This window comes from Salmo salar, chromosome ssa19 (assembly GCF_905237065.1).
Source record: "Salmo salar chromosome ssa19, Ssal_v3.1, whole genome shotgun sequence".
Classification (NCBI taxonomy): Eukaryota; Metazoa; Chordata; class Actinopteri; order Salmoniformes; family Salmonidae; genus Salmo; species Salmo salar.
The window spans coordinates 18,221,816-18,242,624 of record NC_059460.1 but is presented as its reverse complement, the minus strand read 5'-3'; the positions used below and the strand labels follow the sequence as shown (position 1 = coordinate 18,242,624).

Below are 20,809 nucleotides of genomic sequence, written 5' to 3'. Positions count from 1 at the left end.
GCATTGTGATGCTTGATAAACTTGTGACATATTCACTAGTCTACTGGAATGCAAGAAAGCTGGATATTGAGGTTCCACTCCACATGCAGGTGTTTGTAGTGGACAATGCTGTACCCTTGCCACCACTACTGGTTTTAGATATCACAGTTGTGTCTAGACTGTTCATTGGTCCCCTTTCTTGGAATTATCAGAAGAAAGTAAACAAAGGTCACAATAATAATTGAGGTTAAGACGGATAAAGGAAGACATCTCTTTATGCCTACTTAACCTTTTAAGAGGCATTAAACTCAGGCTGAGGAAAGAGAGAAGGAACCAGTCCCTCAAATAATAATACATTTAAAAAAAAAAGCAGAATTCATTTCAACCATCACAACAAACCTTTATGTAATCCACACACAACTTTCCCAGAGGGAAATACAGCATATAAAGCGGTTCAATTAAAAATTCTACATACCGGTATACATTTTCAGAAACGTTAGCTTTTATTGTTTAAAGATATTCTGAAAGAGATTGGTGTGTTTTTTCACTATCTAATCATGGCACAGGGTTGATCAATGACAGACATTTGTTTAAAATCTATCACTTGATGGTTTCATTTCAGAGAAACAAATAATCATGTTTTTTTTAAACTGTACAAATGATACATTTGTGACATAAAAAAATCTATACGTAATATGAGATGTCTGTAAAAAATTTACATTTGATATTTTAGTCATTTAGCAGATACTGTTAGTCACTTTGGATGAGAGTAAGTGCATTCATCTTAAGATCGCTAGTTGAGACAACCACATATCACAGTCAAATATATAGGATACGAACATTCCATTCCAGCTAAACAATGGACAGACAGGACCTGAGACTAAAGCATACATTTTGCATTGTGGTTCACAAAAAATAACATATTTCATCTAAAATCTATGAATAAAAACATCTGAGAACAGTAATATTTTACACACACACGAAGGTACCCATAAGGAATCATTTCTGATGTAAAAACAGAAAAGTGAATTTTTTTCAATATAGCGTTTTGGAAATAAACTCGTTGTATATTATTGTTTTCTGCATAGTTAAAACAGAATAAAATAAACAAATACAATTCATTCATTCATTCCTTTATTCAACTCACTTGTGTTCTGTGCAGACCCCTGGACAGGTAGGACAGATCTCACAGCTGGGGCCCTGGAACTTTGGGTCAGTACACTTGCAGGTGCCACACTCACAGGTGCCTCGTCCGTTACAGATCTGCTTGTTGGAAGCCAGGCAGGTCGTGGTGTCCAGAGAACAGTCACAGGCACTGCCTGTCCAGTTGGCATCACATATACACACCCTACACTCACAGTGACCATGTCCTGCCACAACACAACACACAGGGTCAGAGATGATCCTCTAAAGTTCAAACATCATTTGATATTATAGATAATATTCTAGATTAGAGATGAAATGAAGCTAAATTGAACACGGTAAATCTCACTTCGTAAAAAGGCGATGTCTGATTTGATCAACTGATCTCTAATTTCATTGGGAAATGACCCATTACACCACAAACACAGAGGTAGTTTGTGCTCTGAGGAAGATGTTACACTTGTCTTCAGATGTAACACAGGTCTTGACCATCATTTCACAGCAAACACAATCTTTATTGATCATCCAATGAACTGAACTCACGTACCTCCACAGAGTTTGTTGTTGGAGCGGTCACAGTTGAAGTTGTCACACTCGCAGAACTTCCCACTGTAGCGTTCCTCTGGGTTCTCTCTCTTCTTACACTCACAGGTTCCACACACACAGTCTCCGTTGTTGCTGCAGATGTCTGTACCGTTGTCTTTACGGCAGCTCTTATCCAGGTCTTCGCTGGTCACCTCGTTGGTGCTGCACTCACACTGTCTACCAATACGGCCCTCATTGCACCTGACAGATAGTAAAGGAAATGTAATGTTATTAACAACAACAAGGGAGGACTGCATAAAAGACTGCCTATGTAAAAATATTCACATGCAAACAGTCACATGCTAATGGCCCATAGAAATAGATTTACAACACATTATATATACAGTATCTAATATCATAATGTATCTCTATGCCATGGAAATGATTACAATATGGAAGGAGAATAAGGGTTTAAATCTTCTGCTAGTGAAACATAAGTGCCTTACCTGCAGGCTCCACATTCATATGTCCCGTTGCCGTTGTGGCAGATCTCACTGTTCTCAATGCCATGTTTGTGACAGTCACACTCGCAGATGAAGTTCAGAGTGATCTCCACCTCCTCATTGAACCCTAGGGGTTTGATCTTGATGGTCTCTGGTTTGCCCATTTTAGGACACTGCTTAGCTGTGATGCTTATGATGAAAAACACCTACAGATCAGGGATGACATTTTGTAATAAAAACAATGACCTTGACAACTCAGACACCTACAGATATGGAAAACATTATATTTACCTGATCAGAAAGCTAAAATAATTGTACCAAAAAGCTTAAGAAAAAAAAACATATTTAGAATAGAAAACATTCAATGGCGTGTTGTTTTGGTTTCTCACCTCGTCACCGATGGAGATATTGGAGCATTTTCTTCCCATCTCTCCCTCACCAGTCACTCCGTTCTTGCAGCGTGACTGGTACATTATGGTCACTCCCTCTGGTAGCTTGCTGTTCTCCAGAATCACCTCTGAGGAAAGAGACTAGCACATAAAGAACAATAATTAGCCCTTTGTACAGGATATACAACATATACAACATTTTCAGTAGACTTCAGTTTTACAAAAGCAGAAGTGCATATTTTTGACTATTCCCATAGAAAGATAAGTTCAGAAAGAGAGATGTGATGACTTAACAGTAGCAGCAGCATGGTTTTGCCAACTATTTTGAGGATGAAAGTTAGTTAGTGTGCAGAAGTGCATCTTCTCCAGTAACTAAACCAATCCAATCTATACTTACATTGTAGGCATCAATAATGAGGTTGATAACATTGCTGGAGTTGGCAGAGAGTGTCCCCACCGCAGATTTAGGAATGAGATTCTTTAACTCCTGAGAGAGAAAACACAATACACTAAATGATCATGTACTAGAATGTCAATCTCTAAATACTCACCAGAAAAGTCTAGAGCAAAACAGTTTTGTCATGTTTTGCCTGACCCATTTAGATTGCGGAGTAGTTTGATTGTGGTCTGCATCACATAGTGGTAAGGTCAATCTAAAGTTACAACTTTTTGCAGTGTTGTGAGGTTCTAAATTCAGAGATCCAAGGATGCGTCCTAAATGGCACTCAATCCCTACATAGTCCACTACTAATATCGGGAATAGGGTGCCATTTGGGATGCATCGTGGAATCAACTAAATGAGAACGCCATTCTACCGAGGTTGACAGATTGCAAATATTGTCCAAACATTGGACTGATGGGGATATGATAAAAGGTCATTACGGAACTCCAGACAGACTTCTAATTGGCTTGAAAAGCACTAGAGGGCAGCAGGGAACATTGAAAGGATGCTGCCCAAATGGAAACCTATTCCCCACAAAGTGCAGTACTATTGACCTGGGCCCATAGGGCTCTCGTCAAAAGTAGTTCACTTTTTAGGGAACATGGTGCCATTTGGGGAACAAGCAGAGCTCTAAAGAGATGCTACTGGTAACAAGGAGCAGATGCTGCTTTCAAAGAGTTGGGCTTCTTCTAACAGACAAGCACAGAAAATTGAAAAGAATTCCACACACACATCCACACACACACCCAAGTACAAACACGCACAGACACACACCCACACACAGTGTAATGGAACAACTGACTGACCATGTAAACAGGCTGGAACTCCTCTGTGATGGCAAAGATCGTCTGGATGTTGTTGTCGCTCAGTTTCTGAACCAGGTGAGCGATGGAGGGGTAGTCCTGTTACAGGGAGACAATGAGGAAGTACAGGTACCAGGTAAGCCCTTCGATGACATCACTAAGGGCAAGTAGCCCATTCCCTTTAAATATTGTCATATTGAAAATACAGACCACACAGAAGGCTAGAAAGAAAAGTCACAATACATAAAGTCACAATACATAATAATGCACTATAATGCATAGTGCATTATTATACTACATAGTGCATTACTATAATGCATTATTATACTACATAGTGCATTATTATACTACATAGTGCATTACTAAAATGCATAGTGCATTACCATAATACATAGTGCATTATTATACTACATAGTGCATTATTTTACTACATAGTGCATTACTATAATGCATAGTGCATTATTATACTACATAGTGCATTACTATAATGCATAGTGCATTATTATACTACATAGTACATTACTATAATACATAGTGCATTATTATACTACATAGGGCATTACTATAATGCATAGTGCATTACTATACTACATAGTGCATTATTATACTACATAGTACATTATTATACTACATAGTGCATTATTATACTACATAGTGTATTACCATACATACATAGTAGTGGCTCATTGTGTACATGTCGTTCTCCAGGTGACATTTCCCATCGTTGGGCAGAACTATCCCTCCCAGTTTCCCGTCTCCAGCAAAGTGGAAGCCAGCATCAGTGGAGAACACCAGCAGACGGGTGACATTCCTCCAGCCAATGTGCTCCTGGGGAAGGGAGGGAGGGAGGGAGGGAGGGAGGGAGGGAGAGGGAGGAGGCCTATTAAAAAATTAACCACATACAGAAAAAGGACACAGCCTACAGAAATACCAGAGAACAAAATTACAAGACTTATAAAAAATTCAGGAAGTATATATCAAAAACTATGAACAACTATGTGAGAGTTTACCCTCTTAAAATAGCAGTTAAAACCTCGCTTGCGTCCCACCTACGTAACAGCCACTGCCAGCCTGTGGCGCGATTTTCAAAACCTTAAAAATCCTATTACTTCAATTTCTCAAACATATGACTATTTTACAGCCATTTAAAGACAAGACTCTCGTTAATCTAACCACACTGTCCGATTTCAAAAAGGCTTTACAACGAAAGCAAAACATTAGATTATGTCAGCAGAGTACCAAGCCAGAAATAATCAGACACCCATTTTTCAAGCCAGCATATAATGTCACCAAAACCCAGAAGACAGCTAAATGCAGCACTCACCTTTGATGATCTTCATCAGATGACAACCCTAGGACATTATGTTATACAATACATGCATGTTTTGTTCAATCAAGTTCATATTTATATCAAAAACCAGCTTTTTACATTAGCATGTGACGTTCAGAACTAGCATACCCCCGCAAACTTCCGGGGAATTCGCTAACATTTTACTAAATTACTCACGATAAACGTTCACAAAAAGCATAACAATTATTTTAAGAATTATAGATACAGACCTCCTCTATGCACTCGATATGTCCGATTTTAAAATAGCTTTTTGGTGAAAGCACATTTTGCAATATTCTAAGTACATAGCCCAGGCATCACGGGCTCGCTATTTAGACACCCGGCAAGTTTAGCACTCACCATAATCATATTTACTATTATAAAAATGTCGATTACCTTTTGTTGTCTTCGTCAGAATGCACACCCAGGACTTCTACTTCAATAACAAATGTTGGTTTGGTCCAAAATAATCCATCGTTATATCCGAATAGCGGCGTTTTGTTCGATGCGTTCCAGACACTATCCGAAATAGTAAAGAAGTGTCGCGCGCATGGCGCAATTCGTGACAATAAAATTCGAAATATTCCATTACCGTACTTCGAAGCATGTCAACCGCTGTTTAAAATCAATTTTTACGACACTTTTCTCGTAGAAAAGCGATAATATTCCGACAGGGAATCTCCTTTTCGGCAAACAGAGGAAAAAATCCCAAAGGCGGGGGCGGTCGGGGTCACGCGCATAAGGCCAGTGTCCCTTGATCGGCCACTTGAGAAAGGCGATAATGTGTTTCAGCCTGGGGCTGGAATGACGACATTCTGTTTTTTTCCCGGGCTCTGAGCGCCTATGGACGACGTGGGAAGTGTCACGTTAGAGCAGAGATCCTTAGTAAATGATAGAGATGGAAAAGAAGTTCAAGAAATGGTCAGACAGGCCACTTCCTGTAAAGGAATCTCTCAGGTTTTGACCTGCCATTTGAGTTCTGTTATACTCACAGACACCATTCAAACAGTTTTAGAAAATTTAGGGTGTTTTCTATCCATATGTAATAAGTATATGCATATTCTAGTTACTGGGTAGGAGTGGTAACCAGATTAAATCGGGTATGTTTTTTATCCAGCCGTGTCAATACTGCCCCCTAGCCCTAACAGGTTTTAAGCACCCTAGAGTGAATGAACTCTCAAACATTTTATAAAACATATACACAATAAGCCTTGACTCCAGCCATTCTCAAATGAGAATAGGGTGTTAAGGTCTGGTACCATGAGACAGTCAATATAAAGCCCTGATAAAAGTATTATTGGAACTTTATGGGCTGGTTTCCTGGACAGATATCAAGCCTTGTCCTGGAGTAAAAAGTAAGCTCAATGGAGAAAGCTTTTCAGTCCAGGACTAGGCTTGATCTATGTCCGGGAAACTGTTCCTAAATATGATAATAAAAACATATTACTTACACCACACACAGCCACTTGCATGATGGCATCGAAGCCTCCCTCTGGTGAGTCCAGGTTTCCAGAGATCTGCTGTTGTCCCACCAGGGTGTTGAACTCCTGTCCATTGCTGGTCAGCTTCAGGACGTTCTTGTAGCTGAAGGGACTGGTGCAGTTCTGGTCCCCAGTACAGGGGTTCAGCAGCTTGGCTGGGGTGGTGCTAATGTAAGGCATCACCGTCTTCTCTACAAAGGAACCAAAACCTAGAAGAAGAAGAGATCCATCCAATATATAAACTGTATTGTTAGGGAGACGGGATACCAATTTCTTAGCTTCAAAACATCTATACTAAGATCAAACCGGTTATCTTACACATGTCATTATGGGTATTGTAGTACAGTGTAACTATGCAATATGCACCCAACCTGAACTGAAAGCAGAAGAGATCAATTTAAAATGGAGAAGAGGTTCAAAGAAATATAAACATCCCCAAGCCTCATACAACCAGGCTGATTCTCAATCTCACCGATTTTAAAATCAGTCGTGATCTTTGACATCTCTAGCATCAGATGTGTTCCCAGGTTCTTGACGTTTTCCAGATCGTCCTTCATGGAGTAGGACAGGTCCATCAGGTAGTAGAGGTCAATGGGGTAATCCTCGGCCCGTTTGAACTTCAGGTTAAAAGACTGGGGTTCACCTGCAGTACACAGACAAATGGGCAAGGTTAAGCCGGGGACTACTGACTTGCTAACTCTGGCATATTTACATTGATGTGAACACTGAAATCTTGATTCGTGTGCACCTTCCCTGTCAAATAAGGTGCTGGCCTTCACATGAAAGAGTATAAGGAACACTCCTTCCAAATCATAATAGCTAAAACACTCAAAGAAAATGGAGGCTACTGTAACTAATCAACATAACAGTGAAAGACCGCGGAGGAACAGCAGGAGAAATAAAAAAGACCTTCAGCAAAGCTGCGTCAACAATGGTTGTCAAGCAATATGTTTTGGCTGAAGCAAAGTTAACTAAGACTGCATCCCTAATGGCACCCGATTCCTAACATAAGGCACTACTTTTGACTAGAGCTAAAAGTAGTGCACTAAATAGGGAAAAGGGTTCCATTTGGGACGCTACCCAATCAAACGTAACAGTTCCATGTAAGTTTTTACCAGATCTGAGGCTGAGGGTGAGTTTCTGTGGCTGGATCTGTGTGATGTCCTCTGGTCGGAGATTCCCTTCTCCCTTGTTGCGGTTGGTCACAACCTTGTCCTTCAGGACCCGCTGGCTGCCTCGGGGGTTCTCTACCTTGGCGGAGCTGCAACCTCTCTTCCTCAGGGACTCCAGCTCGTCACAGCGGGTCGATGTGGCCTCACCCTGCTTCAGGAACTCCTGGGAGAGAGGAGGTGTAAGTATCATGACACATTGCATTATGGCACTCAGAGGAAATCCACCCAAAATGTAAGGTCCTTATTTTCTGAAAATGTATTTCCTACACTCCCAAGCAGGTTATAAAGGTTACAAACAATATTGCCCGACATACTAGTGTTTAATTCCAAGGAACAGTTTAGATTCTTCAAGTTGTAACGCTGAGTCAGTTGATATTAAGGTTGTGTAGCATCAACGCAGTAACAATGTTATTGGCAAATTCATATCCACGTACTGGGTCCATGCACCAGCCACATTTTGCTCCCACTTGAATACACTCCCCACAGGATTTGGCATTAGCCTTGATGCACTCGTTCCCATCTGGAATGGAATGGAAAAACAAAGGTTGAAAAGAAGCAAACTCATCATAGACTCCTAAAACCTGACCAGGAAATAAGTGTACACATTGTGTAATTTGGAAAACTGTGTGGCTCAGAGATAACAGTAAATGGAGCCAGAGACAGAATGGAATATTCCGCTGTTCCATGATGTCTTCACTGCTATGCTCAAAGAAATGCTCAAAGAAACATACACTGTAAACCCCAGTGTGATGTCATTACTCATCTTTTGAGGAAACTTGTTGCACTTAATATATCTGAGTACAGTTACTTAAAGTGATTTGTAGTCATTACTCAAACCAATAGAGTAACTGTTACCCTGTAGGGGGTTCAGATTTGAGTTGTATCAGCTTTAAAAAAAAATTGCAATGCCCCCACTAAGCCACGCCTCCAATATAATTTCCCAGTGTGTCTTGCCTTTTCGAGTGAGTCCTGTGGCCTTCACCAAGTGAATTCCTAGGTGAATGTTATCATTATAATTAAACTCTTTATGACAATACATATCTCAGATTTTATAGAATGGCGCCGGAGGGGATGGCTGCCGTTTTACGTGCTTCTAACCAACTGTGCTATTTTGTTAGTTTTTCTGCGTTGTTTGTAACTTTTTTTTTAACCTATTTTGTACATAATGTTGCTGCTACCGTCTCTTATGACTGAAAATAACTTCTGGGCATCAGAACAGCGATTACTCACCTCGAACTGGACAAAGAGTTTTTCCTTTAACAAGTCTGACGCGAAGGATATACTGCTTTCTCCGGAACGTGAAGAAAAGACGGAGAAAAAGTGCGTCGGTCAGCCTGCCTTCTGAGAATTCGTAGGCGAGTGAGTAAACCTCCACTACCATCCGTTCTATTGGCCAACATCATTTTGGAAAACAAAATGAATGATATACGATCAAGACTGTCCTACCAACGGGACATGAAAAACTGTATTATCTTATGTTTCACCGAGTCGTGGCTGAACGACGACACGGATAATATAGAGCTGGCAGATTTTTCCATGCATCAGCAGGACAGAGAAGCTATGTCTGGGAAGACGAGGAGCGGGGGTGCGTGTCTATTTGTCAATAACAGCTGGTGCGCGATGTCTAATATTAAAGAAGTCTCGAGGTATTGCTCGCCTTAGGTAAAATACTTTATGACAAGCTGTAGACCACACTATCTACCAAGAGAGTTCTCATCTATATTATTCGTAGCCATCTATTTACCACCATAAACCGATGCTGGCACTAAGACCGCACTCAACCAGCTGTAAAAGGCCATAAGCAAACAAGAAAATGCTCACCCAGAAGCAGCGCTCCTAGTGGCAGCGGACTTTAATGCAGGCAAACTTAAATCCGTTTTACCTCATGTCTACCAGCATCTCACATGTGCAACCAGAGGAAAAATAACTCTAGACCACATTTACTCCACACACAGAGAAGCATATAACGCTCTCCCTCGCCCTCCATTTGTCAAATCTGACCATAATTATATCCTTCTTATTCCTGCTTACAAGCAAAAACTAAAGCAGGAAGTACCAGTGACTTTCTCAATACGGAGGTAGTCAGATGACGTGGATGCTACGCTACTGGACTGTTTTGATAGCACAGACTGGAATATGTTCCGGGATTCATCCAATGGCATTGAGGAGTATACCACCTCAGTCATCGGCTTCATCAATAAGTGCATCGACGACGTCGGCCCCACAGTGACCGTACGTACATATCCCAACCAGAAGCCATGGATTACAGGCAACATTCGCATCGAGCTAAAGGCTAGAGCTGCCGCTTTCAAGGAGCGGGACATTAATCCGTACGCTTATAAGAAATCCCGCTATGCCCTCAGACGAACCATCAAACAGGCAAAGCATCAATACAGGATCAAGATTCAATCCTACTACACCGGCTCTAACACTCATCGGATGTGGCGGGGCTTGAAAACTATTACAGACGTGAGCCTACCAGACGAGCTAAATGCCTGTTATGCTTGCTTCGGGGCAAGCAACACTAAAGCATAAATGAGAGCACCAGCTGTTCTGGCTCTCGAATGACACGAGATTGGAGATTTTGGTTAGAGCTGCGCTGGCCCATAAAAAACACTCACAAAATTTGAGTTTGCTATACACAAGAAGCATTGCCTGATGTGAACCATGCATCGAACAAAAGAGATCGCAGAAGGCCTAAGATTAAGATTAAAAATTGTTGCCTTGCATAAAGTTGGAAAGGTATCTTTAAAAGTCAGTCTACGGTAAGACAAATTGTCTATAGATGGAGAAATTTCAGCACTGTTGCTACTCTCCCTAGGAGTGGCCGTCCTGTAAAGATGACTGCAAGAGTACAGTGCAGAATGCTCAATGAGGTTAAGAAGAATCCTAGAGTGTCAGATAAAGACTTACAGAAATCTCTGGAAGATGCTAACATCTCTGTTGACGAGTCTACAATATGTAAAACACTAAACAAGAATGGTGTTCATGGGAGGACACCATGGAAGAAGCCACTGTTGTCCAAATAAATTGCTGCACGTCTGAAGTTCGCAAAAGAGCACCTGGATGTTCCACAGAGCTACTGGCAAGATTAAACTAAAGTTGTGTTGTTTGGAAGGAACCCACAACACTATGTGTGGGGAAAAAAAGGCACAGCACACCAACATCAAAACCACATCCCAACTGTAAACTATGGTAGAGGGAGCATCATGGTTTGGAGTGGCTTTGCTGCCTCAGGACCTGGACAGAAAAATGAATTCCCAAGTTTATCAATACATTTTGCATTGAAGCTCAACAGAAGTTAGGTGATGCAACAGGACAACAACCCAAAAGACAGAAGTAAATCAACAACAGAATGGCTTGAACAGAAGAAAATATGCCTTCTGTAGTGGCCCAGTCATTTCTGACCTCAACCCGATTGAGATGCTGTGGCATGACATCAAGAGAGTGGTTCACACCAGACATCCCAAGAATATTGTGGAACTGAAACAGTTTTATAAAGAGGAATCGTCCAAAATTCCTCCTAACCGTTGTGGAGGTCTGATCCGCAACTATAGAAAATGTTTGGTTGAGGTTATTGCTGCCAAAGGAGGGTCAACCTGTTATTAAATCCAAGGGTTCACATACTTTTTCCAACCTGCAATGTGAATGTTAACACGGTGTGTTCAATAAAGATGAAAAATGTGAATTGTTTGTGTGTTATTAGTTTAAGCAGACTGTGTTTGTCTATAGTTGTGACTTAAATGAAGATCAGGTACAATTTTATGACCAATTTATGCAGAAATCCAGGTAATTCTAAAGGGTTCACATACTATTTCTTCCCACTGAATATGCTACGTGGTGTCAGTGGAAAGCCCAAAAAATTGTCAAAGATTCCAGTCATCTAAGTCATAAAGTGTTCTCTCTGCTACCGCACAGCAAGCGGTACCGGAGCGCCAAGTCTAGGACCAAAAGGCTCCTTAACAGCTTCTACCCCCAAGCCATAAGACCGCTGAACAATTAATCAAATGGCCACCCGGACTATTTACATTGACACCCCCCCATTAGTTTTTACACTGTTACTACTCGCTAAGTATTATCTATGCATAGTCACTTTACCCTTACCTTACCCTTACCCTTACAAATGACCTCGACTAACCTGTACCTCCCCACATTGACTCGGTACCGGTATCCCTTGTATATAGCCTCGTTATTGATATTTTATTGTGTTACATTTTATTATTTTTTACTTTAGTTTATTTGGTAAATATCTTCTGAACGCTTTCTTGAACTGCATTGTTTGTTAAGGGCTTGTAAGTAAGCATTTCACAGCAAGGTCTACATCTGTTGTATTCGGTGAATATGACAAATAACATTTGATTTGAAGGCAGGGTTCATCAAATAATTTAGCATTGGACCGATTTTATTTTTGAGAGGATGATCAGAGGGCTGGAACATATTTTTAAAAAAATTTTAGACTGCAAATTGACTTCAAGAAGCCAAAACTGATATAATATTTTACTAAAACATAATACTTTCAAACCTTGCTTACATTTGTATACGATTACATACAGTGCCTTTGGAAAGTATTCAGACCCCTTGACTTCTTCAACATTGTTACGTTACAGCCTTATTCTAAAATGGATTAAAAAAAGAAAATCAGCAGTCTACACACAATACCCTATAATGACAAAGTGAAAACAGGTTTGTAGAAATGTTAGCAAATGTATTACAAATAAAAAACAGATACCTTATTTACATAAGTATTCAGACCCTTTGCTATGAGACTCGAAATTGAGCTCAGGTGCATCCTGTTTCCATTGAACATCCTTGTGATGTTTCTACAACTTGATTGGAGTCCATCTGTGGTAAATTCAATTGATTGGACATGATTTGGAAAGGAACACACTTGTCTATATAAAGGTCCCACAGTTGAGAGTGCATGTCAGAGCAATATGTAAATAAATACTTATGTAAATATGTCTTTTTTTAACTTTGAATAAATTAGCAAAAATGTATAAAAACCTGTTTTTGCTTTGTCATTATGGGGTATTGTGTGTAGATAAATGAGGGAAAAAACTATTTAATCAATTTGAGAATAAGGCTGTAACCTACAAAATGTGGAAAAAGTCAAGGGGTCTGAATACTTTCGAAAGGCACTCTATATCTCTCTATTATTTATCTTTGTGCAGCATAACATTAATCAATCAATCCCTCAATGTACATGCAAAAACACAGATATTACATCTTTTTTTGTATCTACCTGCAGTAGAGCATGCCGGGAAAAAAGTACATTTGTTATCATAACTTTAACAAATTTAGTTGATGTGACTTCCCATTGTCCCCCACGATGAAATCGGGGAGGGAACTGTGGATCTGTCTGCGTCTGTTCGTTCGTACGTCATATGCGATATCTCAGACAGCACTGGAGACGAAACTTGGGTGAATGATGTGTCTTGCCATAGAAATATGGCATTTACAAAATTACACCGATTGGCTCAAGGCGGGAGCTATAGTAATTAACAGAAATGTGTTAGTCACACACAATCTCAATTTGCTCAAAGTGGGGTGCTGTATCATTCATGGGGGATGACACATTTACTGTTGCCTTGTTTAGTTGAGTCAGGACAACTTAAACATTTTAAGAAATAATGACTTTTCATTGACTTTGAGATCAACTTACTTGAAGTATTTGAGTAAAAAATGTCTTGGGGTTTACAGTGTAGGTGGAGCTGCTTCTTCTTTTGGCAAATGACATCATTACAATACAGCAACATTCTCAGTTGGGGTCGGCTCACCCTTACGGGACATCAGGCAGTTAATCACTATTCTGTACTGTATATTTATGATGCGGTTTAGTAGAAATATATTATGATTAGATGATGTACTGTGTAGTCAGTGTACACAAACAGAATACTGGTGTTACTGTTGTTTTGTCTAACAAGGTGGAAGTTACAGTAAGTAAAGCAGAAACTTGAGATAGGATGGAAAATAATCTTACCTTGCTGAGCACTGCTGTAACAAATGAATCCTAACAACGTTGAAATCAGAAGTAGTTTCAGGTCCATCTGAAAAAAATTAAATGTGTGAGGATACAGTAAAGGTGGAGGTGAATACTGTGTTTTTGTTTACATTTCAGTACCATAGAAGGCATTAGGCTTGGTGACCTAATGCATACATTCTTCCTTCCCTTGACAAAAAGGACCAGTTAACTGATATTGTCATGGTTCCTCCTGGCAACAGAGTGCAGCAGAGGCCGCCCTTGAGACTTTTATTGGACTCAGTGTCTTATAATTTCATTATTGTGAAACTTTAAGAGAGGTGTGTTTTCTCCGGTCCTGTGTAGAAACTTGAATTGTTTGCCGTGTGTGTTCGTTTTCTGAGTGAGTTTGAGACTTAGCGTTTGTTGTTTTTCAAGTGTACTGTGATCCTGTGGCTACCGTATCTCAGTAAAATATTATGTTAAACCTTAACCACTGATTCTTCATCTGGTCTCTTCTCTGCACCTAGGTCCAACCTTACCATGTCACAGCAAGCTTCTGCCACAACATGGACCTAGCAGAGATCACCCAGATCTGGAATGTGGTAGCCCACCAAGGAGCACTGTCAGGACGGCAGCAAGAACAGCTCTCCCAAATCTCCGGGACACGTCGGGCACTTGCCGAGTCCCTCCAACCACGGCACACCCCCAACCCAGGAGGGGCCAATGCCCAGGTCTCATCGCCCAGTGCTACAGATGTTGCCGTGGTTACTCCAGGGAACCTGCACCGGGAACCCAAGATCCCAGACCCCGAGCAATATGACGGCCACCCGGAAGGATGCAAGGGGTTCATCACTCAGTGTACTCTGGTGTTCGAGCTACAGGCCTCCTCGTTCCAAACCAATCGGGCCATGATCGCCTACATCATCTCTCTATTCTCGGGCAAGGCCTTGGCGTGGGCAACGGCAGCGTGGGAACAGCAGCCACCATCTTGCAGATCCATTAGGAGCCTTCACTGCCAAGCTGTGACGAGTCTTCGACCACCAAGTCGGCAGACAAGAAGCGGCCAGCTGACTGTTCAAACTCCGCTAATGGACCAGACCAGTGGCTGACTTCGTCATTGAGTTCCGCACCCTCGCCGGCGAGAGTGGGTGGAATACGGAGGCACTGGTTACTGCTTTCCACCAATCTAACTCCATCAAAGATGAACTGGCCACTCGGGAACTGGGAGAGAACCTGGAGTTCCTGATAACGCTGGTAATCAGGTTTGACAACCGCATCCGGGAACGGGTGAGACAGCGCCCTTTTGACACCACTCCAGCATTCCGGTTTCCTGAGCTCCCAAAGCCCACCCAGCCCAGCATGGAGGATCCCATGCAGCTGGGTCGCACACGTGAGCCCACAGGAGCGTCCCAGTCAAATGAGCGAAGGCCGCTGCCTCTACGGCAGAGGTCTCTGCCATCTTCGTGCTACCTGCCCAGAGCTGACGGGAAACACCAGGGCAGGGGGAGACCCTGACGAGCTGTGCTGTTACCCCCCAGATACCCAGTCACCGTCTGTTACTACCGTCCGCAACCCTCCACTAGGACAACCATCAGCATGAGATTCAAGCCTTTGTGGACTCCGGGGCCGCGGATAAATTCATTGATCAAGACTTCGCCAGAGTTTCAGATTCCCTGTGTGAAATGTCCCATCCCTCTGCAGATTCAAGCCCTCGATGGACGCCCCATTGTCTCTGGTCAGGTGGAATATCCGACCAAGTCCATTCTACTGCAGGTTGGGGTGAACCACTCTGAGACTCTAAGTTTTCTGTTGATCACTGCTCCCGAGAACCCCATTATCCTACATGGAGGGGAACAGAGGAATAAATATATGCAGTGATTATGGAATGAAAACCAGGTGTGTAATGGAACAAGACAAAACAAATGGATATATGAGAAATGGAGCGGCGATGGCTAGAAAGCCGGTGACGTTGATCGCCGAACGAACGAGGAGAGGAGCCGACTTCAGTGGAAGTCGTGACATTATTGCTAGTTTGACCACCAGAGGGTATCTTTGAGAAGCATTTGATATTATTCCGTATTGGCATTACCATAGAATGGAAAACCTTTTTTTGCAATAACATAGTATATGGGATTGATTTGAAAGAAATTTGGCTTAATTCATTTGATTAATATTACAAACTGACAATATTATAAAATTGTCAGTTTGTAAATTCAGACCGTTTCGCTCTTGGAGTGCAGTAGAGTTGATTTGAGCGTTCTGGCCTTACAACGGCAGTCAAGCACCCAAGCAAACTACTTCCAGACACAAATGAGACCACTCTGACCATTTTACTCGCCCTTGCAGTGCTGGTAAGGCAGTTTTCGTGTTAACCAGAGCGTTGGTGACTGTAAATGTGCTGCTGGAAACAATTTAATTAGGCTTTTTTCCTGACGTTTACTGACACCGGCCATATTCAACAGGTGTTGAGCGCTCGTAAAGTAATTATTCTGCGCTCTGGTACACTCAGACGAGAGTGCTCTCAAATCCATGTAGATAGTAGGCTGGACACATGAAATTTCTGATAAAAAAAGAGCTGCTTGCTGTGGTTTTGAAGTAATCGTGAAAAAACAGGCCTTATTTTAGTGCATTTTTTACCCTGCCAGCTCCTCTTAGTTCTATTGAGCACCGTGGCACCAACTCCCCTTCCGAACGTTCTATTCCCAGTTTTTTGTTCAACGTCACAAATCCTGCTTTGCTATTGTTGGCAATGAGACCTGCCCACGTTGTTTTATAGTTAAAATGTAAACAACAAAAATAATATTGGAATTCTGCGGTCTTCCCATTGTTTCCTATGGGGGAAATATAGGCATGTGTGTCTATTTCGCCAAATATCTCGCAATGTGTATATTTAGATTTTTTTTCAAGTTGGGTGTAACCGGGGTGAAATGGCTAGCTTGTTAGCGGGGTGCGCGCTAATAGTGTTTCAATCGGTGACGTCACGCGCTCTGAGACCTTCAAGTAGTTGTTCCCCTTGCTCTGCAAGGGCCGCGGCTTTTGTGGAGCGATGGGTAACGATGCCTTGAGGGTGGCTGGTTCGAGCCCAGGTAGGGGCAAGGAGAGGGACGGAAGCAAAACTCTTACACTGGCACCATTTCAATCAGGAGAATCTCCTCTTTGTAATTATGTATGTCTGGGCAGCGAGCTCGTTTGTCATCGATCGCTAGACCAGAAATAGTCCAAAGTTTTGATTTTTTCCCCATACTTTTTAATTACGCAGACATAAGCACAGTTGACACCATCGAGGTGCGGATGTTTACTTTCTACACAAGTTTGTTTCCAGTTTCGTCCGACGAACAGATTGTAGTGGTAAAATAAAAAGGGATACATTTTTTTATGGAATTCGAAGCATCACTCCAGTCAAAACAGGCTCTGCGAACCTTCGATTCCATTCATTTGCTATGGGCTCGCGCTAGTGTTCCAGTTTAGCCAACGTTCTTAAGCCGTTTTTCAGCCTTGGGTGAATTTTGACTCGTTCTATTGTCCAGCGTATAGATAGCCAGAGCGAATTTACGAAAGCACTTGAATGTCTATTGAGAAAGCAAAATGACTATACCATTTAGCTAAGCTAAGAATGACGAGAATAATCAAGTCAATAAATGTTGGGTAGTTAGCCTATAGTTAATATACTGGCAAGTTTGATGTATAACTACTAACGTTAGGTAGATAGCTAACATACCGGTACATACTGGTGTAATGATATGCTATGTGGTTGGTAAGGACAGCGTAGCTAACAAATTGTCAGCCAACATAACGTGTAAGGTAACTTATTTGAAAAGTCATTACTTTATTACATTGAGTAGCAAGCTACCCATTGGTCATAGGGCAAATCTGGTCTGTGATAGGAGGGGGGGTTTTCACACCTAGCTCGGCTATTAGACTATTCTTTAGTAAAGGTTGAATAGTCTATTGTTCAGCTATTAGCCCTCATCATTCTGCTCCTGAGTGGCTCGCTTGTGGGCGTGCTGGCAGGATATGGCAGCATCTTCGGTTGTGCGTCAAGAATTCTGCATACAGTAGCACGTTTGTATGAAGGTGTGGTTATTCACAGGTAAATTGTTATATGCTATGGAGGTACATTTGTGTCTTTTTGTCGAGAGCAAAACCTTTTTCTATTTTCAATTAAAAACAAATTGTTCTGAAAGCAATTTTTTTCCGACAAAGGAAGTCAAAGCAGACACCGACGAAGATGGCATCTCAGGTAAGCAGCACTGGGCTGTATTGACATATCCTAAAAATGACATCTGCTGCTTTAGATTGAACGGTCATATCTCAGTTATTGTTTTCATAGCTATAAAAAATAAGCTGTTTCCTTTACTTTCAGAGAGTGAGCTGACCAAGGGGTGGAAAATGTAGATATTGCCAGATGTTCACTGTCCGAGGAACAGGCCGTGGAAGCTTTATTGCTGGCAAAAGTGTCCATAACCAGAGGTAATTAAACTGTTCTGTGTTATTTTCTCCATCTATGCCTATATTGTTGTACATGGAACCTGTCTCACATGCATTCATTAAAAAACCCTTAAGATGTCAGCTGCTAATTTTCAGATTTACACCATGAACACAGCCATTTTCACTGGACTCTGTTGCTGCCAAGTCATGATTTCCCTGGGGGTTAGCCTTGCAATAACCAAGTGGTGAGACACAAGCCCTCTATATTTAAATGTTTCAGGTACACTCCGATAGGTGTCTGCGTCACATACAGTATCTTCTATTGTTTGTCCTCATGTGTCTGTTTTTCAGCATATGGTACTCTGTAGCCACTTATTGTGGACACCAGGCGAGACCACACACACACAATAACAGCCTCTCTTCTTCACTTCATCCCTCTCCCCCTTCTCCCTAAATCCTCTAGGTTATATCAGCTGTTTTGGTGAACCCCTCCCGCATCTGAACAGGCTGACAGAGGGCACATCATGATCATAGGTGAGATGTCACTTGGTCGGGTCAACAGGAGGTATTATTAAAGATGCTTTACATTGAAATAAAAATAAATTAGAATAAAAGAAACAAGGCTTAATCATGCTCTCTCTGTCACTCGTCTGCAGGTATGTTTTGATGTGAGAGAGGAAGCCAGTCCCGTCATCGCCACGTCACCCGCTCTTAAGATAACCTTCGGGCCAACTGGGGGCCCAAGGCTGGTTAGGAGACACCACAATTGTGATGAACTGAGAGAATATTAGGGTAGCACTGTAATTCATGAATCATAAGCTGTCTGCCGCTGTTCTTACCTCTTTCCCTTTCTGTCTTCTACACCTCTCTCCCCACCTCGTCTTTCTTCCTCGTTTTATAATGCACAACATATGTGCATTGAAGTACAGATTGAACTTGTATTTATAATATTACAATTATCATAATTATAATGCATTTCTGTATTTATAACACCTGGATAATGAACTTTTTCAATAAAGCGTTTCACATTCGCCACTGGTTGAAATTAAGTATCTCATTGTAATACTATCCTGTGTCCTCAGATTAATACAGATGGAGTTAGATATGCATAGTTTTTTTCTGTATATATGAATTACAAATCAATCATGTTTCTAGTCTATTGCATAGTTACAATGTGTAATCATTGACGTCCCAGGAGCGATAAACACTGTATAATTGTAATGCATACATGTAGACATAGCGTCATTCAAATAATGGAGTTTGATGACTGAAAAAGAATGTCTCAGAGATTCATACCTGAACCGCACCTTTATTTGCCAAGGAAGAGTACATGATCAGTGAATATATTCAATGTACAGTCGTGGCCAAAAGTTTTGAGAATGACACAAATATTAATTTTCCCAAAGTCTGCTGCCTCAGTTTGAATGATGGTAATTTGCATATACGCCAGAATGTTATGAAGAGTGATCAGATGAATTGCAATTAATTGCAAAGTCCCTCTTTGCCATGCAAATGAACTGAATCCCCAAAAACATTTCTACTGCATTTCAGCCCTGCCACAAAAGGACCAGCTGACATCATGTTAGTGATTCTCTCGTTAACACAGGTGTGAGTGTTGACGAGGACAAGGCTGGAGATCACTCTGTCATGCTGACTGAGTTCAAATAACAGACTGGAAGCTTCAAAAGGAGGGTGGTGCTTGGAATCATTGTTCTTCCTCTGTCAAACATGGTTACCTGCAAGGAAACACGTGCCGTCATCATTTCTTTGCACAAAAAGGGGTTCACAGGCAAGGATATTGTATTGCTGCCAGTAAGATTGCATCTAAATCAACCATTTATCGGATCATCAAGAACTTCAAGGAGAGCGGTTCAATTGTTGTGAAGACGGCTTCAGGGCGCCCAAGAAAGTCCAGCAAGCGCCAGGACCGTCTCCTAAAGTTGATTCAGCTGCGGGATCGGGGCACCACCAGTACAGAGCTTGCTCAGGAATGGCAGCAGGCAGGTGTGAGTGCATCTGCATGCACAGTGAGGCGAAGACTTTTGGAGGATGGCCTGGTGTCAAGAAGGGCAGCAAAGAAGCCACTTCTCTCCAGGAAAAACATCAGGGACAGACTGATATTCTGTAAAAGGTACAGGGAATGGACTGCTGAAGACTGGGGTAAAGTCATTTTCTCTGATGAATCCCCTTTCCAATTGTTTGGGGCATCCGGAAAAAAGCTTGTCCGGAGAAGACAAGGTGAGCGCTACCATCAGTCCTGTGTCATGCCAACAGTAAAGCATCCTGAGACCATTCATGTGTAGGGTTGCTTCTCAGCCAAGGGAGTGGGCTCACTCACAATTTTGCCTAAGAACACAGCCATGAATAAAGAATGGTCCCAACACATCCTCCGAGAGCAACTTCTCCCAACCAGTTTGGTGACGAACAATGCCTTTTCCAGCATGATGGAGCACCTTGCCATAAGGCAAAAGTGATAACTAAGTGGCTCGGGGAACAAAACATCAATATTTTGGGTCCATGGCCAGGAAACTCCCCAGACCTTAATCCCATCGAGAACTTGTGGTCAAACCTCAAGAGGCGGGTGGACAAACAAAAACCCACCAATTCTGACAAACTCCAAGCATTGATTATGCAAGACTGGGCTGCCATCAG

At 41.8% G+C, this 20,809-nt stretch overlaps 1 protein-coding gene across 3 annotated transcripts in view; it reads right to left on the bottom strand.

Moving 5' to 3' along the window:
- Positions 1-20,809, bottom strand: part of LOC106583976 (integrin beta-1) — a 50,308-nt gene that overhangs the window by 4,799 nt on the left and 24,700 nt on the right. For 2 of the 3 annotated variants that reach the window (XM_045702138.1, XM_045702139.1), the window contains exons 2-13: positions 13,748-13,814; positions 8,202-8,287; positions 7,711-7,930; positions 7,068-7,238; positions 6,566-6,804; positions 4,457-4,612; positions 3,788-3,883; positions 2,937-3,026; positions 2,540-2,680; positions 2,154-2,356; positions 1,670-1,908; positions 1,127-1,349 (exon numbers count right to left, since the gene is read on the bottom strand). In XM_045702138.1, coding sequence (XP_045558094.1) covers positions 1,127-1,349; positions 1,670-1,908; positions 2,154-2,356; positions 2,540-2,680; positions 2,937-3,026; positions 3,788-3,883; positions 4,457-4,612; positions 6,566-6,804; positions 7,068-7,238; positions 7,711-7,930; positions 8,202-8,287; positions 13,748-13,814 — 1,931 coding nt within the window. Of the gene's footprint in view, positions 1-1,126; positions 1,350-1,669; positions 1,909-2,153; positions 2,357-2,539; positions 2,681-2,936; positions 3,027-3,787; positions 3,884-4,456; positions 4,613-6,565; positions 6,805-7,067; positions 7,239-7,710; positions 7,931-8,201; positions 8,288-13,747; positions 13,815-20,809 lie in introns of those variants that run through there. The other variant, XM_045702140.1, reaches the window with a different exon arrangement.